The sequence below is a fragment of the Thunnus thynnus genome, chromosome 19, assembly GCF_963924715.1.
Source record: "Thunnus thynnus chromosome 19, fThuThy2.1, whole genome shotgun sequence".
Classification (NCBI taxonomy): domain Eukaryota; kingdom Metazoa; phylum Chordata; class Actinopteri; order Scombriformes; family Scombridae; genus Thunnus; species Thunnus thynnus.
In genome coordinates this window covers 5,579,303-5,594,941 of record NC_089535.1, presented here as the reverse complement: position 1 = coordinate 5,594,941, position 15,639 = coordinate 5,579,303, and the positions used below count along the sequence as shown (strand labels likewise).

Genomic DNA, 15,639 nt, shown 5'->3' with positions numbered 1-15,639 from the left:
ACACGCTACAGATACGTAAAGGTGGAGGAAGTTCTCAGATCCTTTACTTCACCTCGTTAAAGCTGCTTTTCCTCGAGGAGGACTTAAAGGTTGTTAACCTGGACCTTTGCAAACCCTGAACCTGCTGAACTTAAAGGGCCACAGTGGTCGGTTCTGCTTTTCTGCTGTAGTTTACAAACCAGGAAGCATCGGATTTGTATAAGTTAGATGTTGTTAATTGTAAATTACAGTCAAGTCTTGTGAAATACAAAATAGAAAGGACAATAAAAAGAAGAAAAGATCAACATTGAATAAAATAATACATTGAAATAAATAAAGTAAAAGCAGATTAAGTTCGTAATGTTTTCAAACATGTATTTATACTGTAGTTGTAATAGTAGTAGTAGTAGAATTAATAGTGCATATACTCCTCTTTTTGTTTTGAGGAACTTCTGTTAAAGATGTCAGATCATGAGGGAAAATTGAAAAAAAGGGGAATCTTGTAGAAAAATACATTTTTCCCATGATAACGATTACATAAACAATTAAATCAATCTTAGGATCTTTGCATTAAAAATATAACTTATTTAATAGAAATATAATATAATTATGTTTATGTTGGAAATGACAGTAAGGTTACAGTTGAAAAAGTGATGAATGAGTGATTCATTTTCTTTTCTACAGAAAGTTCAGTAAGCTTGAAACAAAAACATTTATGGGTTACATGTTATAGGATTTTAAATGTATTATCTGGCTGTATTGGGTTTATAGAGTTTATATGGTAATGACCACTTTTTATTCCAGTCAGTACCCCCCCTCCCTCCCTCTTCCCCAAAGGGTCACCAGATAAATCTGAGGGGTCGTGAGATGATTAAAGGGAGAGGAAAGAAGAAAAAACAAAGTTCTGATACACAAATTCATATTTATTGTTTGGACTTTTCTTTAATCTTTGCTTTGCTTAAATGAAATCAACTGAGAAGTTCAGAGTCCTTTCCTAACAAGTCCTGACTAGACACTGCTTCTTTGTAAGCCAAACATATTTAATCTTTAACAATATGTTGTGTTTTAAAACAATTTGCAATGTAGAATCTTTATCTATAAAGTAATCAGTAACTACAGCTGTAAGAAAACTGATAAATGAGTAAAAAATACAACATTTCCCTCTGAAATGCAGCAGAGTAGAAGTATAAAATAGCATAAAATGGAAATATATGAGTGCAAGTATCTCAGTATTATATGTAAGTACAGGAGTAAAACACCTTTTCCTGTGTGAGCTTCCAACGTTTTCACTGCAGCGATCCTTCCTGTCGGAGCTTTTTAGGCCCTCAGGTTCCAATCAGCAGTAATGACACAGACGTGCTGATTGGCCTCCAGTCATCCTCCAATAACAGCTCATGAATAAGAAATGCGGCAGGAAAAACACTCCAATTAAAATGCATTAATTATGCAGAGGAGCTCTTGCTAGACGAATTTCACATAGTGTAGCCAGAGAGGACGGTCACATCGCCGCGTCGTCTCGGCTCTCGGATACGCTTTGTTTCTCTTGTAAAGTAGGTAAAGTGACAGGAAACATGTTGAAGCTACTGCAAGGAAGAAGTTGTGAAAGTTTTCAATTAAGACTCTTCTATTTATAACTGTGTGTGTGTGTGTGTGTGTGTGTGTGTGTGTGGTTGTATTCACCAGGGACTGTTAACCCTCCTGGGATGAACTGTGAGGTCTGCCAAGACATCATTAAACCATTAAAACACATGATTACCATCCTCAGGAGACTACACACTCTGAAAAAAAAGAACACCAGGATGAACTAATAGATCAATACATTTATCAATACTCTGCTCAATTCACAGCCCACAGGGACAACTCTCCTCTTAAGTCATCTCTCACCCTGTCGCCTTTTTTTTTTCTCTCTCTCTGCTTCGTCCCTCAGGCTCGCTGGGTTCAGGCAGGAGGACGGAGCACGCCGTTTGCCCGGCGCAGCGTTTCCTGGAAGAGGGGGAATCGTTCATGTCTCTGGCCATAGAGACGGCTCTGATCGGCTTAGGGCAGCAGAGGGTGATGCCAGACGGCCTCTACGCCCAGGAGAAGGTGTGTCGCAATGAAGAGCAGCTATTGGCCAAGCTGCAGGAAGTGGAGTTAAACGACACGTTGGTGAAGATCTTCCGCAAGCAAGCTGTTTTCCTGCTAGAGGGTGAGTAAGACTCACACGTCATTGTATTTACAGGAACAGTATGTGAAATATTTACTGGTTAAATGAGAGGATTTGCTGCTTTTTCTTTGTCTTATATGATATTAAATTGATTATCTTTGGGTTTTTGCATAAAATGAGACGTTTGAAGACGTCACCTCAGGCTCTGGGAAGCTGTAAATAAGCGTTTTTCACTATTTTGGATGATTTATAGACCAAACAATGAACAATGAATATTGGAAACATCATTAGTTGCAGCACTTAACTGAAACAGTATGCAAAGCAAGACGTGGCTACTCTGAAGAATCTAAGCTATGAAAGGTATTTTTGGTTTGTTTAACACTTTTTTGAGCACTACATGATTCCAAATGTGTTATTTCATAGTTTTGGTGTCTTCGGTTTTGTTCTACGATGTAAAAAATAGTAAAAATTGAAAAAAAAACAACCTTAAATGAGCAGGTGTGTTGAAACTTGTGACTGTTACTGTAAAGAGCATTTGGTCCTTTTTATAAGTACCACAAGACTACAAGAGACTACAGCCGTGCTACTACAGCAGCTTTCTGAGGCTGTTCTTGCACACAAAGGTGCTTTGTTCTAAATGCTAACATGTTCATGTTTACAGGCTGTAATGTTTACCACGTTCACCATCTTAGTTTAGGGTGTTTGCATGCTAACATTAGCTTATTAGCACTAAATATAAAGTACAGCTGATGCTAATAGGAACGTCATTATTTTTGCAGGTAATTAGTCATAAACTAAAGTATCGGACAAATTAAGACTGGAAATGAAAGGTCATATGTTCACTAAAGTTATTAAAATTCATCCTGAGGGGAACATTAATGTGTGAACCAAAGGTTTGTGGCAATCCATCCAATAGTTGAGACATTTCAATCAAAACCACAAATGTGAAGCTCATGGTCGCTCTAGAGGAAAATTCAGAAGGTCACCAAAGTCAGTAAGGATTCATCCTCTCAGCACCATTTGTATCTGTACCAAATTTCATGACAATACATCCATTATTTGTTGAGATATTCCAGTCTGGAGCAAAGCGAGAAGGGGGGGGCCCACCAATGGAACCATTAGCATGGCTAAAAATATCCCAGCATGCTTACAGATGTGTGCCTGTTATATTCTAAAGGAACAGTTTGACATTTTGGGAAAGATGCTTATTAACGCTCTCGCTAAGAGTTAGATGAGAAGATCAATACCACTCTCTATGTGTTCAGAGAGCTTTATCAATCCTCTCATCTAACGGTCGGCACACAAAAAAAAAAAGGCGAATAAACATATTTCCCAACTAACTGCTCCTTTAAATGCTTCCATCCCTCAACTCCCATATAACCGACACATTATCCGCACACAGGAAGATTCCCATTTCACACCCTGAAAACACAACCAGCTCTTTGTGCTTGTAATTGTCTGTTATGTTAAGTGTGCGCGGTGTTGCGTTAACCGTGTGTACTTAAGTGTGTGTGTGTGTGTCTCGTTCCGTATGTGTTCGTTTTACACTTTTGAATGTTTGTACTTCTGTATTCATAATTGTGTGAGTCGATTGTTTGTATTGTAGGTCTGTTTGCTGACGTTGTGTGAATGTGTGTGTGTGTGTGTGTGTGTGTGTGTGTGTACTGAGGGGTATAATAAGCCAGTGTGTGTGTGTGTGTGTTTGTGTGTATAAGATGTGGCTCTTCATGGTTCAAGGCCCTTTTCACTTAAAACCTACTAATGATAGAGCTGGTCTGCCTCCCACACACGGCTTCTTCTAACTCACTTTCTGATTATAAGACGCCATATCTTATCTTTTTGTACATATAGAATATCTTAAAGGAACTTAATGTATCCCATAAAACCAGCAATGATTCGCTCTGACTAACAAGCATTGTGTGTAATATATCCTCTTCCTCTGTTCCTCCGTCGTTGTCCAAAAACTATTAAAAACACATCAATGAGCCACACCGGGTGACATGTTCCTTCATCATCATGAACACACACACACACTGTAGTTTATTTTGACTCAATCCCACACACACACACCGTCCTGCTGCCAGAAATAGTCACTAGAGCACCAAATGTGGATTCATCCGCCACTGAAAATAGTCCCTAACAAACGCAGTATTTCCTCTTGTTTGAGTAACGTTTGCTAGGAACTGCAGTGCCCAGCTGCTTTAGGAAACTATCCATTTGTCAGCTGTGTAATTTAAATATTTGCATCTTGAGTAAGAACCGTTTAACACGGGGCTTTTCCGTTCCTGTGTGTGCGCTACCACACACTACACTTTGGCAGTAAAATCATTTCCACAAACAAAGGTGAACGAGCTGCACAGACAAAAAAAAGGGTGGCTCCGTCTTATAAGCTTTTCCTAGAAGCTGTCTCTGTACTTAAATAACCTCTTAAAACACAACCTCATGTCTGTGTATATTTCTTTTTTATGGCGATGTCAGTCCACCACTTTGATCCAGACTAAAATGTCTCTCAGCGTCTGTTAGATGGATTGCCATTAAATTACATACATACATTTATGTCCTTCTCAGGATGACTTGTAATCATTTTAATTAACTTTGGCTAACTTTTCATCAAGCACCATCATCAGTTTAAACCTATAAACCTGCATTAACTGATTTTTTATTGACATATCGTCACCTTTTAAGTTGATATATTGAACTTTTTAGCAAACGGTTGCTTATTTCCACATCCAGCAGTTATGGAGCAACATTATCATTCATTTAGAGTCGTGTTTCTGTCCACCTGGTGAATATAAAGTCCAATATTCACTCTCTTTTAGCTCTGTTTTTACTCTCTACCAACTCCTGAGGGAAATATCTGGCTCTTTAGCTGCTAAATGCTCCACTATGTTCACCAGCTAGTCTACAGCTAACAGTGAGCAGGTAGTGTATAGCAGCTTTTTAGAGCTTTTTCTCTGAAAACAGCTGCCTGCTGCGACTGAAAACGACACTATAAGAGCGCTTAGAGTGAACCAAAACAGTAAATTTGCAGCCAGACAGCTAAACAATGAACTGAAATTCACTATAAAGCTCCGTAAAGCCAAGAGGAGCTGCAGAGTCGCTAATAATTCTCTGTAGGTTCATCACTACGAGCCACGACTGACACATTACACACTGACATTTCATATATTATCATAAAAAATATTGATTATAGCTGCTTTGATTTATGTCAGAATATCTACAAAAGTAACAACATTCCCTTCAGCCTGAGCTGTACTTTGTGTTAAGTGCTAATTAGCATGCTAACACGCTAAACTAAGAGGGTAAACATCATCCTCAGTGTTCAGCTCGAAGCATTACTGGCCCTCAGAGAGCTGCTGGCGTGGTTGTTTTGGTCGATATGCGATTCCTGTAATTTCTAACATGTTTCAGGAAGTACTGCGATACTAAGCAGAAAAGTCTCATCTCTGAAGCCAAGACGGAAAACTGTGGTTGACTAACAAAGCGGTCATCATGCTGAATCATACTTTTCATCACTGTGTTTAATCAGCGGTGTCAAACATGTTGAAATATCAAGCTGGGTAATAATCTCATACACGAGGTCACTGCCCAGTCATATGTGAACTATCATGCTGCTCTGCACGGCATGTTGAAATCTTTGTTTTCTTCGAGTTGACTTTGTACAGACTGCACTGATCCCTGAGGTGATTTTCTAACAGTGTTTTCTGTGTTTCCTCCAGCTGGTCCTTACAGTGGTCTGGGGGAATTACTCTACAGAGAAAGCGTCCCCATGCACACTTTTGCCAAGTATCTCTTCACCTCCCTGCTACCTCACGACGCCGAACTGGCGTACAAAATTGCACTGAGGGCCATGAGGTGAGTTACCTCCAGTTAAATCTGCTTCTGGCCTCCTGTTTCCTTCCTCTCAGTGTGTCTATGAGGAACTAAGAGATGAGAGGAGGAACAGAAATAAAGAGAGGGGCAGTGTCGGTCGGACGAAGCCTGAAAATGTAAGCAGCGTGTGATGGATACACAGATAGAGAGAAAAGGAAGAGGAGAGGCAGATCTGGGAGCTATCTGGGGCAATGTTTAATGACAAAACCTCCTTTTGCTGGAATATTCACTAAATAATTAAACACTGCTGAAAACGAGTTTTATAAAATGTGTGAATAATAAATATATGCTGTTGGTTTTCTCTCTGACCGCCACGGGTGTTATGAAACTTTATTTCCTCTCTCCCAAATTAAACCCCTTTGATTTTTTTGATATGTAAATCTTTATATTTTTTTAATTTGAAACTTGAATTACAAAGGAGGAATATTAAACTACTGAAGCGTGATATCACAGCAGCTATATCGGGATATAACAGGAGTGCAGTTGGGGGGGTGGGGGGCAGGAATTGAGTTGTTATTTTTAAACCCATCCTTGCCTGAGGCGAAGATCCACCTGAGTTTAGATGTGCAGGCAAGCAAAGGAAAACTATTGATTTAATCTATAAAAGGAACATTACACTCTGATAACTTCTTTACCTCCATGAAACCTTCCTCTAAGTGGACAGACCTGATCCTGTGTGTTTCTTGTGTTTCTGTATTTCTGTCCGTGTCTAATAAAGTTTTTCTCTGCGTTCAGGCTGCCGGTCCTGGAGTCCACGGCCGGTTCTGGCGACTTGTCTCGGCCTCACCATATAGTGTCAGTGGTGCCCAATCGTTACCCTCGCTGGTTCACTCTCAGCCACATAGAGTCCCAACAGTGTGAACTGGCCTCCACCATGCTCACTGCTGCTAAAGGTACACACACACACACACACACACACACACACACACACACACACACACACACAGCTTTTACAAGCCCACAAACAGTTGTTCAGTGGAAATGTTTGTTTGTATAACAGAGTCGTTCTACCACCATGACAAAAAAACACACTTCTCTCATTCTACCGAGATCCCTTTCACATAATAACATAATTCCCAGGAGTTTGACTGGTTTTAGTGGTTCTCAATGAACCCACAATGCTGTTCAGGAAGATACACGACGACGCACAGGGACACACAAGGACGATAAAAAAATAAAAACAACTATTAGACAAATAGACGACAACATACATACAGTGTTTTTGTAAAGAAGTGCTGAAATAATATCGGATTTTTTTATTACTATTTATTATTATTTATTAAAGTTATTGCTAGATGCAGTCAAGTTATTCAGTTTTAACATTAAACCTTAATTATTATGACATAAGGCAAGTTTATTTGTGTAACACATTTCATACACAAAGTGCTTTACATAATGCATTAAAAACAGCATAAAAACCTTAAATGCAAATTAAACAAAAAGAAACCTTTTAAAGAAAATTGAAATGTTAAAAATAGAGACACTTATTGATATTTGAATATATATAAATCAAACAAAAAATGCTTCTCATTATAGTAACATACTGACTTATCTCATTAAAACAAGAAACTTCCCTTGTTATAACTTGATAAGTGTGTTTGTTGTTATTACTAGAAGCTTCCACATGATGTTAAAACATGTTTAACATGTAATTATCGTGTCTGGTTTGGTGTCTGATTGTCAACAATCAGGCTATGAATGAACAGAGGAACACGTCTCATCCCGAGCGTGAAATAAAACCGAATCAAACCATTTAAAGCAGTCGCTGTCATTCTTCCAGCTGATGCAGGACAAACTGTCTCCTCTAAAGAAATCAACCAGAACTTTTGCTCATTTTAACAACATATGGAAGTTTCTTGTCATAACAACATACCAATTTATTCTGTACTAAGGAAAAATAATGAGAACGTTTCATGATATAATGAGCTTCAGTGATAGTAGTTTGGTATGTAGTAATAACATAAAAAATATCCTGTTATAACGAGAAAGGATCTTGTCAAAAGGAGAAAAGTTTCTCATTATAATGAGGTAAATTCTTATAGTATTAAATGTTACAAGCATGTTTGTGTGTGTGGAGACAGAAAACGATCCTGTCATGTAAAAAAAATGAGGAAAATAACCATCAGACAGAGTGAGTTATACAGAGAATAAATACCGGACGATGGGAATAACTTTGCCTCTGTGTTTGTTTGTTGTTACCAGGTGATGCTCGTAAGCTAGAAATAGTGTTAGAGTCCATCCAGAAGAACATCCACTCCTCATCTCATATCTTCAAACTGGCCCAGGATGCCTTCAAAATCGCCACTCTGATGGACAGCCTGCTGGACATCACACTGCTCAAAGTCTCCCTGGAGCTGGGCCTTCAGGTAATAAACACACACACACACACACACAGAGAAACACACACACAGAAACACACTCCATATCCTGCAACCTTAAAACTGATCATATGTTTCTTACAGGTGATGAGAATGACTCTGTCTACCTTAAACTGGCGGAGAAGAGAGATGGTGCGATGGCTGGTCACTTGTGCGACAGAAGTCGGTGAGTTTGGTCCCCCCCCCCCCCCCCCGCCCTTGGTTACTGTCGCTATGCCTGTCAAGGTTTCTGTTCTCGCACGGCACATGTGCAGTTTAGAGTTGCAAATAGACGACGTCATGTGACTCACAGTTTGAGCTCTTCTACAGCTTTGATCGTTATGAAACTCTCGCGGTTAAATCATCAGTACAAAAGATGAACAACTGTGTTAAATATCTGGTTCCTTTAGTAAAAAGTTGAAGCTGCAAGACTGTGGACTTAAACATTTAGGGGTAGAAGTTAACTACGACTCCCAAGGTGCATTTCAGCAAGAAACAGCCAATCACTGAGCTTAAAATTTAATCACATGCACTTCAAACGGCGGGTAGAAGCTAAAGATTATGGTGTTGACAAAAACCAAGCGTTTTGAATTCATTACACTCTGATTCTTGCCTCTGATTGGTTTCGTCTCCATAGCAACAGCAACTGAAGCAGGTAGCAGGTATTGTAGCATAATTAGCCCTTTAACTCCTTTATTTAACCAGATTTGAAAACACTCACGCTAAAACATGGAGTAACGTTAATGCAATGTTTTAAGTAAAGAACTAGCTAAATATTCTTTCTTGTTGTGTGTTTGGTGAAAGAAATACTTGCTAAATCACCTAAAAAAAAAAACAACCTGTAAAACCATATGAGACAGATTCTAACTTAATAAATCCTCTGGAATGAAACTGAAAACATAAACTATTGTGTTGTCAGTGTCAGTGTTTGATGTTAGTGAATTACATGAGTCTAAACTCATTCTTCCTTCAGAGCACACACATAAATTATATGAATATGAATTTTTAGCTCCTTGCCACTCAAAATAAAAAGGTAACAGTGTCATTACTTCAAAGACAAACACAAAATCACATCTTTAACAGCACATCAGCTATTTTTTCCACACCTTGATGATGTCAAAATGTTAGTTGCAAACATCTTTATAAAAGACTGATAATAAAGTTATTTTTGCCCTGTAACACTTGAACATTTCACTCTTTATATTTCATTGTAGCTATTTTTTCACACAGAAGTTAATGCGCGGTAATTACCTTCTTGTTCTGGGCGAAAGGACTTAAATTAACTATAAAAGTGCACCTATTTGCTTATATTCTTTTGTGGCAGAAAAGGAGGTGACGCACCTCACTTCTGGGAACTCTCTTCCCATTGAAACACAAACCTTAGTTATTTTTGAAACAATGGGTCTTTGATTTCATACAGAAGTAAACAAAAAGCAGCTTCTCATTTTCTAGCTGATCGATTTTGTTGTCAGAAATGACAAATGCAGATTTTTATCAGATGTAGGTTACCTAGTTAACATCCTCTTAACTCCGTAACCAGGCTGAAAACATCTGTTTGCTTGTTTGTTTCCACAAGACCTTAAAAGTGGATTTCGGAAAGCTTTCAGAGGAGGGAAGGAGGGGGAAAGGAATGACTGGCAGAGTAGTTATTATGGAGGATTGTGGCCTGTGGGCTGACTAAGTGGGCCTTATGTTTGGACGGGAATACTGGAGCCCAGTGGCTGATTTTTCCTGAAGTGGACAGGAAGCTGAGTCCAGAGGGACGGAGCTCTGTGGGGGGAAAACCCTCCTCCCAGATTATTTCTTGTGAATGCAGGGGAATGACAAGGAGTCCCTGTTTCTGTGAGCAGAGCTTTGAATTGATTCATTGAGAACTTGGCAGTTGGTGATGTAGAGAGAGGCCAGGTCATATAATGTCGGAGAATTTGAAACAGAATATCCAATTAGAAAGTAAAAAGCCATTGTAAGACTGTTAAAATACAAACATGCTGTTTTGGATTTTGCCTCAGTTCATGAATTAGAGTTTAATGTTGAGAATAAAAGTTCTTTTATTGTAAAGACTACATGATTTAAAGGATAAAGCTAGTGATCTTCTATACTTTTGTTATTGCAACAAATCCCATGAAAAGACCAACAGTGTCCATTTGTTCCTACTGAAGACACAAATATGAAGTTTAATTTGTGGGAAAAAAGGCTAAATAATTTGCTAGAACAGCTGGGCACTGCAGTCTTTGCAAACGTCACGCAAACTTGAGTAAATTGTGAATTTGTTGGGGACTATTTTTAGCAGCGTATTAATACACATTTGGTGCTGTTGTGAGTATTTCTACGTATGTGGGTTTGAGTCAAAGTAAACTACAGTGTGTGTGTTCATTGTAATGAAGCAACACGTCACCCAGTGCAGTGTTGTGACTCACTGACGTGTTTTTAATAGTTTTTAGACAACAACAGCGCTCTACTGCACAGAGGAATAAGATATATCAGACTTTGGATAAACACAGTACTTATTATTAGGATCCTGTTGTTTTGACCTTCTTTGGTTGTTTTGTGGTTGATGTGTTTATTCGCTGTTGCGACACTGCAATTTCCCATTGGGATTAATAAAGTACTCTATCATTGTTGGTTTTGGTCTTTTCATTTGTTGACACTAAGAAAAACATAGAATGTCATAGACTCATCCCTTAAGGATCAACTTCATTGTTTCATCAGGGTGTATAATAAAGGGCCTGTCATATGTAATGTAAAAGAGGGCATCATATTTATGGATAATAGTACCAAATTGTAAGTATGTAAAATAAAAAAGAAGAGGACCTAAGATTGAGCCCTGGGGAACACCAAAATGAGCTGAACTTTCCGTCAGATCTTAAACTAACATGTACTTTCCTCTCTGTGTAGGCGTGTTTGCACTGGACAGCATCATGCAGAGCTGGTTCACCCTCTTCTCTCCCACTGAAGCCACCAGCGTCGTGGCCAGCACAGTCATGTCCAACAGCACCATTGTCCGCCTGCATCTGGACTGCCATCAGCAGGAGAACCTGGCCAACTCCGCCCGCACTCTGGCCCTGCAGTGTGCCATGAAGGACCCCCAGAACTGTGCCCTGTCGGCTCTGACGCTCTGCGAGAAGGACCACATTGCCTTCGAGACAGCCTATCAGATTGTACTGGATGCAGCCGCCACAGGAATGAATTACACACAGCTGTTTACAATAGCGCGCTACATGGAGCACCGCGGTTATCCTATGAGGGCGTACAAACTAGCAACGTTAGCCATGACTCACCTGAACCTCAGCTACAACCAAGACACACACCCGGCCATCAACGATGTCCTCTGGGCGTGCGCTCTCAGCCACTCACTGGGGAAAAACGAACTTGCAGCCGTCATCCCCCTGGTGGTGAAAAGCGTGAAGTGCGCCACCGTCTTGTCGGACATTCTGCGGCGGTGCACGTTAACGACGCCGGGGATGGTGGCGCTGCACAGTCGCAGGAACTCTGGGAAGCTAATGTCTCTGGACAAGGCTCCACTCAGGCAGCTACTGGACGCCACGATTGGGGCCTACATCAACACGACGCACTCTCGGCTGACGCACATCAGCCCGCGCCACTACAGCGAGTTCATCGAGTTCCTCAGTAAAGCCAGAGAGACGTTTCTCATGGCGCACGACGGACACATCCAGTTCACACAGTTCATAGACAACCTGAAACAGATATACAAGGGCAAAAAGAAACTCATGATGCTCGTTCGAGAGAGATTCGGTTGAAGGAGGAACAAAAAAAAGACCAAATGGCCCTTTTTACTTGAGTCTCCTTTTTTATCCTTTCTAACTTGAAGTGAAAATCATCCTAAAATAACATTCATGCAAATCTTATTCCTATGATTTGGGACTGCTGGGTCTAATGTGTTACTGAACACATTTTCCTGAAGGCAAATAATTAGAAATAAGACTGTGATGTGGAAAAAGGGACCATTCATTGACGATGAATGGGACTTTTTATTGTTCCGCGTAGACAGACTCGTCTCGGCTGAGCGGACGATTTAGCGCTCACACGTTTTTTAATTGAAGAGCCCCAAGATGATAGAAATTTGATATGAATATTTAGGGTACATTTTCTCCTACAAATGACGAGTTTGAAGAAAAAAAAAAGACTGTAAACCTTAAAAGCAACACCTGGTATTGATGTGTATAAAAAAAGTTTGCAGAAGGAGAAAACTGTCAATTCGTGGAAGTTAGTGTGTTTCCCTTTATATGTATGAAAGTGAGAGAATAAGAGTTTTACACTGAGTATATACTGTATTGTCCAGTGGCAAAATGTCCACCTTGCACTCCTCCTACTTCCCTCAGCTAACATTCAACAGCCTCAAAGAGAAGACAAACGGCTTTAAACCAAATGGAGCAACTCCATCTGAAGTGACAAGTACCTCTTTTTAAAGGATCCAGCTTTACTCTCCCCGCCTCCCCCAACAGTCTTCGCCCAGCTCTACTCACTGTAGTGAAACTGTGTCAGAATTTAAAGAAGAAAAAAAAAAAAACTTCACTGGGTTGATATTTGTATCTGCCATCTTCAGGCTGATTGTTCTGGCTTTGCAGTGTTGTTCACGCAGACTTCTCAAACATTCAGTATGCTTATTTTACACACACATTTGTCACAGAAACACAAAAACAAACTGTCATAGTGCTTGCTCTTGTGGAAACTTGGCAACTGTCAGCATACATTCTCAGGGATTTCTCTAAAAAAAAACAAAAGCAGACAAAAGAAAAAAAAAAGAAGAGAACAAAAGCATTTTATTGTCCTGTATATATGAAAGTATATGTCTGAATATTGAAAAAAAAATGTATATGTTAACTAATTTATGACAGAATATTCTATGTAAGGCACAATACTTGAAGCTGCAGTACTTTGGTTTTTGGAAACAAACAAGAAAAAAACATATCAGAAGGACTTCAAAACGTTCGCCTTGCATTGCATCGGGTGGGTGGGGCCCAGTTCAAACTGTTGTATAAGCTGGTTTGGCCCTGCAGACATATAATGAACTGCAGAAACTGGCCAGGAAGTGGACATGCAAAGTGTGTATTCCCCCCCCCCCGAACACACAGACGTTGTATTGAGGATTGTAGAAGTGACTGTGGAGGCAGCGCAGCGACGGCGACGTACGGTGCGACTCTCTCGCCAAACTGCTGCAATATTCCAGCGGAGTGAAATCTTGTCCTTCTGCGGTCACGACAAAACGTTAAGCTCCGTTTAGCGCCCAGCGTCCCACGCCTCCTCCGCTGACATCCCGACTTTGTGCAGGACAGAAAGTTGCTCTATACTGTAGGTCTTGACTGTTCCACTTTTTTTACGCTTTTTGTGTTTCTTTTTTTTTGTTTTTTTTTAATTTTCCTCCTCTTCAATTGATTTTTTTTTTTTTTTATTTCTCTCTAGAATTCCTCACACAAGAACAGCCTTCTTTCTTGCCTTGTCTTAATGCTTTAAAATAACCAAATGGGAGTTCTAACTACCAAACTTTTTTCATAAGCCAACCAACTTGGGTTACAACGTTTTTAGTGTCTTTTTAATTTGTAGCTCGACGGCTCTGTATTCTGTGCTTTAAAAGCTTCATTTCATCTGTTTTCTCCAGTGTTGTCTCCTGTTCCCTCGTTAGAGGTCTGTTGTTTAGAAAACCCTTTTATTTATTACGTTAGTTAAATGATTGTACAACCATGTCAACATGCTCATGAAGTTGAAACTAAGATTTGATACACTGATCGATTTATTTATGTAACTAAATCACTGTTTTATAAACTTGTTAATGAATCAACATTTTGTTTTGATTAAATTAGTTTTTTGAGAGGATGAAGTCTACGTGTTCTTTGTTATTTATTAGCTTCTTACTATAAAGTAAAAGGTTTGAGGGTGGACATTCATAGTCGTTTGACAAAATCACTTAATGCAAGGTACACTTACTTAGCTTTTACCAGAGCTTTCAACCACATTTAGTGTTGTATTTTTTATGTATTTCATATGTAAATTTACCACATCTGATTCAGTACTATATATAATTTATATACAGTTTTCTAATTTGAAGTTAAATTTGATTAATTTGAAGTTAAAAGAGGTTTTTAAACATCCATTGCTGAAAGTCTGAAAATTATATATTTTTTATGAATTTTACAAGCATTTCTGTCATCTGGAAAGACATCTGTAAATATCTACAACTCTGACCTCCCTGAGCATATAAATATACTGTTTAAACAGTAATATCTCCATTAAATACAACATTAATTAAGAAGGAAAAAAGATTCTTTGATTGTCTGAGTGTTAAATATAAGATAGAACAAGATCAACTTTATTGATCCCACATGAGGAAACTGAAATCTCACAGCAGCAGAAGTACAAGAACAAATGCGTAGTACAGAAAAATAACTTTACAAAACTAGAATACTATATTTAATGTACATTATGAATATTATAGTATAGCACAAAGAAACAATAAAAGTGTCTAAATACGATGTACATCAACATAAATAAGAATTATAGTGTCATGCTAGTGTCTGTGAGACTGTATTTAGGCACAACAGTGCTTTGAGCTAAATGCTAACAGAAGCATGCTAACATGCTAATGTTTAGCAGGTTCAATTTTGTGCTAACATAACACACTAAACACTATTCTCATGAGTTTTGCAGGCATTTAGTCATAAACCAAAGAATTGGACAAAGACAGAGGAACCGTTAACGGATCGCTAAAGTTGTTCATTTTCACCTTATGGGAACCATGAATGTCAACACAAAATTATATGTCCAATCCATTTAGTAGATGATGAGATATTTCACAGAATAAATGAAAAAAATTGACTGTTTGGTGGCGCTAAAGAAAAAGTCAGAGGATCACAAAAGTTATTGTAATTTATCTTTAGATTCCTTAAATATGTGGAGCAAATTTCATGGTAATCCATCCAATAGTTATTTCAGTCCAAACCGCCAATAAAAAGTCAGGGGATCACAAGAGCAATTGTACCTTATCCTCTGGGCACCATGAACGTCTGCACCGAATTTCATAGTAATCCATCTGATAGTTGTTGAGATATTACTTCCTCCACCACTGGTAACCATTACAAAGTGTTTACGTGGGATGAAGGTGAATCCAGGTTCCTGAAACCAGCAGGATGTGATGTTTAGCCTACATGAGCAACACATAAACCAGGATAAACCTGATCATAAGCAGGATACTCGTACACATATAAATGTTCTTTATGTTTCAGTCTCTGTAAAATCCTCCTGACTATTGATCCAGATCGATCCAGATTA

General features: G+C 39.0%; 1 protein-coding gene and 1 long non-coding RNA gene across 2 annotated transcripts in view; one reads left to right on the top strand and one right to left on the bottom strand.

The window, feature by feature from the left end:
• Positions 1-14,187, top strand: part of zswim6 (zinc finger, SWIM-type containing 6) — a 51,538-nt gene extending 37,351 nt beyond the window's left edge. Inside the window, exons 9-14 of the mRNA XM_067573886.1 lie at positions 1,907-2,167; positions 5,845-5,980; positions 6,734-6,891; positions 8,201-8,364; positions 8,461-8,542; positions 11,251-14,187. Of these exons, the coding sequence (XP_067429987.1) occupies positions 1,907-2,167; positions 5,845-5,980; positions 6,734-6,891; positions 8,201-8,364; positions 8,461-8,542; positions 11,251-12,113 (1,664 nt within the window). The 3' untranslated portion in view covers positions 12,114-14,187. The remainder of the gene's footprint in view (positions 1-1,906; positions 2,168-5,844; positions 5,981-6,733; positions 6,892-8,200; positions 8,365-8,460; positions 8,543-11,250) is intronic.
• LOC137170467 (uncharacterized) lies at positions 13-1,725 on the bottom strand. Its single transcript, XR_010924609.1, has 3 exons — positions 1,660-1,725; positions 1,239-1,370; positions 13-164 (listed from the first exon to the last, which is right to left on the bottom strand). It is a non-coding gene; the product is annotated as an uncharacterized lncRNA (long non-coding RNA).
• Positions 14,188-15,639: the final 1,452 nt, after the last annotated feature.